The following is a 9586-nucleotide window of genomic DNA, read 5'->3' as shown; positions in this document are numbered from 1 at the left end:
ATTTACTAATGTGGTACAGTCGATGTCAAAGATATGTTGTATTTTTCGCCTTATATAAGGGAGTAAGGTGCAAAAGTGTAAACATATCTTTGACGTCGACTGTACGATAGTCACAAGGGGACATATTTATTTAAATAATTGGGTATTCACGGATCTACGTCCTCGCGATTCAGTCCCGTTTTACAATATAATAATGTGTAAAATTGTGAAAGTTTAAATCAGTGTTCAGATTCAGATTCAGATTCAGATGTTTTATTGGTAAAAGGCAATCATTTTACAAGTCAATAAATATATGTACAATATCCAACTGTTATTTTACATTTCAGGTATTTGCTGATTAATTATTATTACATATTGATATTAATATTATCTGAATATTATATATTTACATTAATTTTTGCATTTAATTGTCTCATTTCAAACATTGTCAGAGATAATCATATTAAATTATCTTTGTCTTACTTAGTGTTTCATGGTTCTCCTAATTGGAAAACACGAACTAATTGTGGTAGTTCCATAATAATGAATAGAGTTAGACCAAATTCAGTTGGCAGCGATTTTGATAGCCCAGACTGTGCAAGTATTATTAAAACGTCATAATTTCATAGAAATTTGACGTTTAAAATAACACTTGCACAGTCTGGGCTAATAAAATCGCTGCCAACTTAGCTTGGTCTAACGCTAGTGGTTAATCGATAATAGAGTTCAGGTGCCGTGAGTTTATATAGGTTCTTCTCTCACTCTCAGTGAGGGTGATCGTGAGTGGCACGAGCGAGAGAGACGACTGTGCGTCGCTGCGTTTCGGGATCGCGGATATCATTGTTTTAGAAATGTTATTTTTGTTAGTTTTAACAAAAAAAAATAATCGATGTGTTCGCTCAAAAATATAATTGCGGATATTTAAAAGCATTTCTATTTCTTTAATCAAGTTTCGAATCGATGATATTATTATACTAGAGAATTAGAGATGTATGCCAAGAGCTAGCGAGGTGCGACTCTACAAAATTTTATAATAATAGGGAATATTAGGCAAAGCTCCGCGTAGGTGGCACCTTTGTGGCACATACAGTAAACAAACCACATTGACACATCACACGTCACGTCAATCACATGGCCTACCGCGAAACAAGAAAATCGAAATTTCGTTATCTAATCTCTCTATCACTCTTGCATATTCGAGCGATAAAGAGGCAGATAACTAAATTTCGATTTTCGCGTTTACCGGTAGGCCCTTGTTAACAAACCGCCTTGATGCATCAATGTCATATTTTATTGTCTGTGAAAACTTATCAAAAAACAGTTTAAGGTACAGTATGTATAAGTTAGTCTATGAATTTACTGAGTTGGTAGTGCTGCACTCTAGCGGCAGAACATTGCAGTAATATCCCCTATTAATATATGATCTGCATGAATGCACATTTGCAAGGATCGCGGAAAACTTATTTTAGGATCAATCAATACATTTATTACATTACAAACATACATAATATTAATGAAATAGTTTTTAGCTTCGTATTTTTTGTCAAGTCCTACCCCTATCAAATACTCCCGAGTTCCAGGGAAAACTTTACCCCGTTCCACCCCCGTTGCTCGGGGCTCCATTGAGTCGCGCGCCTGCGCGGACGAGGGCGCGGCCCTAACTAGGGCACTGGGGCATCGACTGGCCCGAGCCTAGGTCACCAGTGCACCTCTATCCACCTCTCAACTCCAAAAAAGCTTAAGCATACACAATAAACAAGGAACTCTGAACTTTAGCGCGCTTTCTGACGTTTGTGTTTTTTTTTCAGGGTTACCAGGCGTTTTAGTCGTTTTGGGATTTTCGGGTAAAATCGATTGATAAAGAGGAGGTAGTATTTTGTTTATGATCAAGTTATTGTAATTTGAACTTTATATCAACGTAATATGGTTGTGTTTTAAGACGGCAATGATGTGAGATATGTTTTTTCGTAATTTTGTCCTACTTTTCATTGAGGGTAGATGGGAAATCATTGATGAGTGACGTTGATTATGATTGATTGCAAATCGTAATGGTACCTCCAGCCGCCCAGAGGCCAATTAAAAGGTCTCCCTTTCCATTCTAATTTCTCGATTTCGGGGTTGGTCCCATAGTAAAAGTGGCTCAGTATTATCCCAAAACCTCCCTAGCAAGGAATGCACTTATTTTTTGGCCACCGTGTATATAGATAATAAATAAGACCACCTTTGTGTTATTGTTAGACTCTGGCCACGCTAATTTTGCACAAACTTGGCAGTAAGAATGCATATATACATCCATACTAATATTATAAAGGCGAAAGTGTGTCTGTCTGTTTGTTACCTCTTCACGTTTAAGCCGCTGAACCGATTTAGTTGATATTTGGTATAGAGATAGTTTGAGTCCCGGGGAAGGACATAGGATAGTTTTGATGTCGGAAATCATCCCTGAAGAGAGTATGTACAAAGGGGGTTGGAATTGAAAGAGTTAATGCATTGCCTAATAATTGAAGTAAGCAATGCGCGGATTGAATGATTGCTATTAGCATTATCCAGGCGCTATACCTACTTTAGCTGCTGTCATGTCATTAGTCATTAATTCCACGCAGACGAAGTCGCGGGCAAAAGCTAGTATCCCTATAAACTCCATACTCTTGATGTAGCACTTGGCATGAAAACTAACTAACGTCTGACTCTTAATAACTCTCTTAGGTGGAATACCACCCTAATGATTTTTTCATCACACTCGCTCAGTAAATGTGGAATTGCACGCACGCTTTTTCTATAACTCCCGCTAGTTATAGAAAAAGCGTTCTCCCTAGGGAGTTATGAAGTTTTTGGTGCCGTAATTAACAGTTTTTTGTCTTTATACTAAATTTTTGTATCGCAAGTGTGATGAAAAACATTGTGTGTAACTCGGGGCGTAATAATATTGCAAACTCGAGTCTATAAATCGCTCCGGCAAGCCGTCGCGATTTAACTTACTCTCGTTTGCATTCAACTTACGCCCCATGTTGCACAATGTACTATTTCTTTAAGGTGGGTGTATTTTAATATTTGTGAGGGATGAAATAAAAACAAAACTAATTTTAATAAGCGTTTACTTCATACAAAAATAATTTAACATTCGATATTTGTATGATACATTTGTTATTGCTACTTCAGAAAAGTATACCTACACAGTCGCCATCAGATATATCGGAGCGGCCGTGGTGCTCAAAAATATCTGAACACGCACTCCAAAGCGGTATCCAGACGGGACTGATCAAATCGGCCGATTTGATCAGAAATGAAATTGGCGTCAATCTCCAATTTAATCACCAATTTTAGATTTATGGTGACATTAGAGCCCTCTAAATTGAAAAAATGCCCCAGAACAAAAATACTGGCGTCACAAATTGGTATTCTTGCGTCGGCACCTCATTTTATCGGTAATATCGGTCATTATCGGCGGTTGAATTCGGCGAGCCGAATTGGCGTTTGCCTCCGCACGTCCTGATTCGGTCGGGCAATTTAATCAGATTGGCGAAAAATTTACTAGTCTGGATACGCCCTAACGCCTTGGCAATAGAGGTGTGTTCAGATATTTGTGAGTTTCTTGGCCGCTTCGATATATCTGATGGCGAACTGTACTAATTATAACCAGAGGCGTTTATAACATCGGATGGGGATCCGCTCGCCGCTCCGGTGTGCGAGCGGGTCATCGCTACACGTGCATAGCGCTGTCTCGCTCACACACGCGCATCAGTGTGATTAACCGCGAATGGCGTTAATTATTACATAGGCGCCGAAAATACGTTATAGACTCTGACCACGCTAACTTTACACAAAATTGGCAGCAAGAATACGTGTATAATAAACTCCATATGTGACGTTATCTATGAAAAGGGACCTTAGTGTGTGACGTTTACACAATAAAAAGGGACCTTATTGTCTGTGACGTTTACATAATAAAAAGGGACCTTAGTGTCTGTGACGTTTACACAATAAAAAGGGACCTTATTGTCTGTGACGTTTACACAATAAAAAGGGACCTTAGTGTCTGTGACGTTTACACAATAAAAAGGGACCTTAGTGTCTGTGACGTTTACACAATAAAAAGGGACCTTATTGTCTGTGACGTTTACAGAATAAAAAGGGACCTTAGTGTCTGTGACGTTTACACAATAAAAAGGGACCTTATTGTCTGTGACGTTTACACAATAAAAGTGCAATGCGAACTTAAACTACCTGCAGGTCGACATTCTGTTGTCAACTGTCATGGCGTGCGGGCGGGTCGCGGAGCACATGCCTGACCAACTGAGTTTTATTTATCACCTTGTAATATAACAGAACCTAGACGTCACATTGTCGATGGCGCTTACGCCATTATTAACGATGCTCCGATATAAACACAATGCCGCGCGACGCTGTGCGGCGTAAAGTGCCATCGACAATAAGGTCCCTTTTCATAGATAATGCCCCATATGCTTTAAACTAAACTCCATAGATACTTAAGATGAAAACTTCGCGTGGTCTGACTCTATCATACGGATTGAGTACACATTTTTAGGTATAAATTTTTAGCCAATTTTAGGTAACTACCATATATATTAATGTATATTATTAATTCATTGAGTACAAAGTATAGGTATAAAAAACTTACAACTACCAAAGATTCGTTGATAGCATAAAATGTGGCTTTCCATAGAAAAGGGTCCTTATTCCCCCTTTTCTTATGGGTTTCCTTATTCACATGACACATAAGGACCCTTCTCTAATGGAAAGCCACAAATATGTGTGACGCCTAAGAAAAAGTGCCTCCGTGCTTTAACAGCTTCTGACTAAAGTGTGTAGGCACCACTGGCGGCGCGTCCATAAAAGCCGATTCCCACCGGCTTGCCTGTTTTTGGACGTTTGAGCAGAGTTGTAAAGGAAATATGTAAGCCAAACTAGGCGGCTTGCCTATGGATATGTTTGACGCGCCGCCACTGGTAGGCACTTCTAATTTGCCCAACCTGTATATATATATATCGGAGCAGCCAAGGTGCTCAAAATAATCTAAACTCTTGATAAATAGAGATTACGTTCAGATATTTAAGGAACCTTAATCCTAAGCACTTTATTCGTAATACTATCAATTCCTTAGTTCGTACAAAAACAATTCGTCACTAATCTTAGAAACCTCGTATCTCAGTAGAGAGACAATATCGAGATACGAGCTTTAAGTCAATTATTTACCATTTAGAGTCAGATCAAGATAATTTCATAGAAGTTTTACGTTTAAAATAACACTTGCAGGTCTATTATTCAGAGCCCACTGTTGGGCAAAGGCCTCCCCCTCTTCTTCCACTCGTCTCTGCTTAGTGCTATATCTGGCCACAGCCTCTCAAGAAGGAGTTCACTTGCACGTCTGTGCTATACAAATCGCTGCAGACTTATCTTGGTCTGACTCTAGTGAGCTTTGACTTCATGGATCTCCGGTTTTCAACGATTGTCTCAGTTGAAATGATCGATCACTTTAAACTATAAAATTAAATAAAAATTTACAAAAATAATTACATTCTATGGGCAACATTTTTAAGCACCTAAAATACTTTACCATAAGGTCTCCGGTCTCCATCATCATCAGTATTCAAGAGCTATGCTCTTGTCGGTGGAGTAATCGCCACTCTTCTTTCAACTGGGCCAGCCTTTTAACTCCCTCGTACGACACGACGGAAACTCGAGAGATCTTTTATTTGGCTGAGATATGTGAGCCTGGGCCTTCCTCTGCGTCTCCATCATCAGGCCTAAATGGCACACGTTGAAGGACATGTATAGGGCGGCCGCGGACGCCGCGTGCCAGAGATCGTGACTGTCAAACATACAGACAGACAGACATTGTTGTACTAGTAGTTCACCCTGAACACACCTCGCGAAATATACATCTTTTTCTCTCTCTAACTTCCTAGCCAACAGGCCGATTTTCTTCAAATTCGAACCTAAAAATTATATTTCTATAAACTACGTTCCTGCAAAATTTCATGAATATCGGTCGAAGAATACTCAAGATATAGTGTAACAAACTTTGTCATACTAGTACTAGTTGATAAAACCTCAGTTAAAACACGGGTATGAGTTCCCTAGGGGTGTCAGCTAATGGGTCATCTATAGTCAGCAACATGTTAAATGACAGGTATAGGGCGGCCGCGGAGGCTGCGTGCCAGAGATCGTGGCTGTCGAAGAATTGTAGCGACGAGCAGACGGCGTTGCGGCGCCGGGACTGCGCTGGCGTGTCCTGGGAACATCATTTATTCTTAATATTTACGTACATAAGCTAGTTTTCACCTCGTGCCGCCCAATGTACATTAGGATGTACAGACAGTTTCAATGGATTGTCAACCTTAATTAAATACAATCATCAATATCAAACTATGTTCATCCTCACACCCTAGAACCTAAATGGTCGCGTACTGTGCGATTTAAGAGGAATTTCCTCCCGCGGACGCTCCGGCTGTAGAATGAGCTCCCTTCCGAGGTTTTCCCGAGGGTCTACAGTATGGGGTTCTTCAAAAAAGTGTACAGGTTTTTAAAAGGTCGGCAACGCGCATGTATCACCTCTGGAGTTGCAGGCGTCCATAGGCTACGGTGACTGCTTACCATCAGGCGGGCCGTATGCTTGTTTGCCACCGATGTGGTATAAAAAAAATACAAAGTAGGTAGCATTTCATTTGTCTCGGAAAACTTTTGAACAAATGAAATTCAACCTAATTCAAAATACAACAAGAACTAACATCCTTCTAACTTCCTTGGCTATAATTTTGTATGGTGCGCGGCACGAGGCTAAACAAAACGTAGTATAGTATAGTCGTTCGATTTGTAGCTGGTCCCCGCACGGCTAATCCTTTGTCTATTGTTAAGTAAAACCGCACGTGCTACTTACTACCTGCATAATGCTTGGGTCACTTTAACCGGTTATTTAATTACAACTCCTATTTAAATTGCAATAAGATTCAAAATGAACAAATGGAAAAATATTTCGCGAGGCTGTGTGTGTTCCCTCTACGGTTACCGATTGCCAGCGAGTCAAACGCTATAGAACCAGTCTAAAATGTGTCATCGAGATGCGTAATAAAGGCCCGTTATCGGAGAGCGCACCTACACTGGTTTTATGAGCGTTGGACTAGCCCGCGCTCAGGTGCCAAATAGAATTATATGACCCTTTTTTTGCAGGTACGGTTTTACTTAACAATAGGGGGCATTACTGCAATGTTCTGCCGCCAGAGTGCAGCACTAAGCTAGCTAGTAAACCATAGAGAAACTTATACTATGACTTAAACGGTTTTTGACAAGTTTTCACAGACAGTAAAATATGACATTGATGCATCAAGGCGGTTTGTTAACAAGGGCCTACCGAGAACCGCGAAAATCGAAATTTAGTTATCTCTGCCTCTTTATCGCTCGAATATGCAAGAGTGATAGAGAGGTTAGATAACGAAATTTAGATTTTCTTGTTTCGCGGTAGACCCCCAGATTGTGATGGGTTGTGGTAGTAGCGCCCCCTAAGCAGAGTTTCGCGTAATATTCCCTATAGACAAAGGATTAGCCGTTCGGGGCCAGCCACAAATCGAAATAGTATAATACTTACCGCCCACCGCGTATGTCCGTCGAGGAACAAGTATAAGGCCACGATCCAGCAGAGATGAGCCAGAGCGCAGAACATCCACGCCCGCACCGGCACCTGCAACCAAAGTAGACACGTGTCGTTCACGAGTACCGTAAAATGGGGTTACTTTGATTCGTGGGGTAACATTGATAATCGATTTTTGAGGAATAAGGAGTTGAGTTTTGAACGCGAACTTAAACATTTTATGATGTCGTTGGCATGCTTAACAGAATTAGATGATGAAAGCGATCAAAAACGAATTCCTTATTGTTGAAAAATCGATGATCAATGTTACCCCACGAATCAAAGTAACCCCAGTTTACGGTAAGTGATTTAAATGAACTATATATTTTGATTAAACTCGCTCACTCTTCAACTCACTGATGATTTAACTCGCTCAGTCGCTCATCTATCTCAGTGTTCCTTGCTCGCTCTTTCCCACTCATGATTCGTATGAGCCGGCCGAGCGTGACGAGCGATTGAGACGATGCGAATAGGTTTCGGGGCGGTTCGGAAGAATTCGGAGGGTGTCGGGAAAACATGGCGGGATCGTATCGCGAGGTCCGCCATCTTGGTCGCACTTGTGGCTGTGTGTATCTGATTGATTGACATTTCCCTCTACTCACTCTTGAACAATATAGTCTACAGATCCACTGATCGAAGTGAGCGAAATGAGTGATATATGTAATGGTACGGAACCCTTCGTGCGCGAGTCCGACTTGCACTTGGCCGTCTTTTTTATTTTTTTAAAGGAAATTACCTTTTCTTTATTGACTAGTTTCATGATGACGTAGCCCAGTAGATAGAGCACAGTGTTGCCCATGAGGATGGCAAGTAGATGGCGCGCTAAGTCCTTATTGTGCTCGTACATGCTGCGAAAATGTTGTTAAGTATATAGAAAATTTGCAACCGCAAAACCTTACATAATGAATATTATAGTTCACTATAGTTCGTTTTTTTTAGCATTAGGAAAAAGGTAAACAATCTTGATGTGTCTTTTAATTGAAAAACACGTTTTAAAAATAAGTCACGGCATATATGTGAAAACGAAACGAAAGCGCACAGACTTCGCTGGTTCGGTCACCTACTCAGAATGGGAGAGGATCGGGCTGTCAAGAGGGCGTTCTTGGGACGACCGACTGGTAGCCGTACGGTGGGTCGGCCCAGGTATCGCTGGGAAGGTAGTGTGGCGGCGGATCTACTTCAGCTTCGCGTCAGTAACTGGCAGGAAGTTGCGCAGGATCGGGACAGGTGGCACGCTCTCGTTTCGGAGGCCAAGATTCTCTTTGGATCGCTGAGCCAAAATAGTTAGTTAGTTAGTTTAGTTATATATGTAACAATTATGAATCTAATACGATCATTTATATTCTTCTGCTTTCATAAGTAATAGTTACTGATTTTTAAAAAGCGTTTTTCAATTAAAAGACATGTCAAGATCGCTTACCTTCTTTCTAATGCTAAAAAAACGAACTATAAATCGTAGCATAATGAATATTATAGTTCACTAAATCGTTTTATAATGAAAACATCAGTTAAGTTAGTGTAGATAGTATTTTTAAATTACCCATAAGCGGCCAGCGCCCAGTTGGCAACGTTCGCGACGGCGAGGAGAATCGCGCGAGCGCCGTAAGACGGTCGTAGAAATGTGATTATGCTGCCTTCCCGAGACTTGAAGGCGTTTATAGCTCGCCCGAATATCGCTCCCTCTGAACAAAAGGGGAAAAATATATTAGGAAACATTGAACTATTAGTACTAACGTATCGAACCGGCACAGAGAACTAGTATTTTTTTGATGTTGTTTTGGAAACCGACCATAGAAGCGGAGCGCGATTTTTTATTAGGGTTTCGTAGTCACCTCTAACCCTTATAGTTTCGACATGTCTGTCTGTCTGTGTGTCCGAGGCTTTGCTCCGTGATCGTTAGTGCTAGAAAGCTGCAATTTGGCATGGATACATAAATCATGCATTGCGACAGAACAGTAAAAT

The 9586-nt window shown here is 40.7% G+C and overlaps 1 protein-coding gene across 1 annotated transcript in view; it reads right to left on the bottom strand.

Moving 5' to 3' along the window:
• Window positions 1-3057: 3057 nt before the first annotated feature.
• Window positions 3058-9586, bottom strand: part of LOC134803848 (SID1 transmembrane family member 1-like) — a 31065-nt gene continuing 24536 nt past the window's right edge. Inside the window, exons 18-21 of the mRNA XM_063776676.1 lie at window positions 9165-9306; window positions 8361-8472; window positions 7583-7675; window positions 3058-6232 (exon numbers count right to left, since the gene is read on the bottom strand). Of these exons, the coding sequence (XP_063632746.1) occupies window positions 6056-6232; window positions 7583-7675; window positions 8361-8472; window positions 9165-9306 (524 nt within the window). The 3' untranslated portion in view covers window positions 3058-6055. The remainder of the gene's footprint in view (window positions 6233-7582; window positions 7676-8360; window positions 8473-9164; window positions 9307-9586) is intronic.

The sequence above is a fragment of the Cydia splendana genome, chromosome 27 (genome assembly GCF_910591565.1).
Source record: "Cydia splendana chromosome 27, ilCydSple1.2, whole genome shotgun sequence".
NCBI classification, from domain to species: Eukaryota; Metazoa; Arthropoda; class Insecta; order Lepidoptera; family Tortricidae; genus Cydia; species Cydia splendana.
Note: the sequence above shows the minus strand (reverse complement) of the source record. Positions and strands in the feature narration are given on the sequence as shown.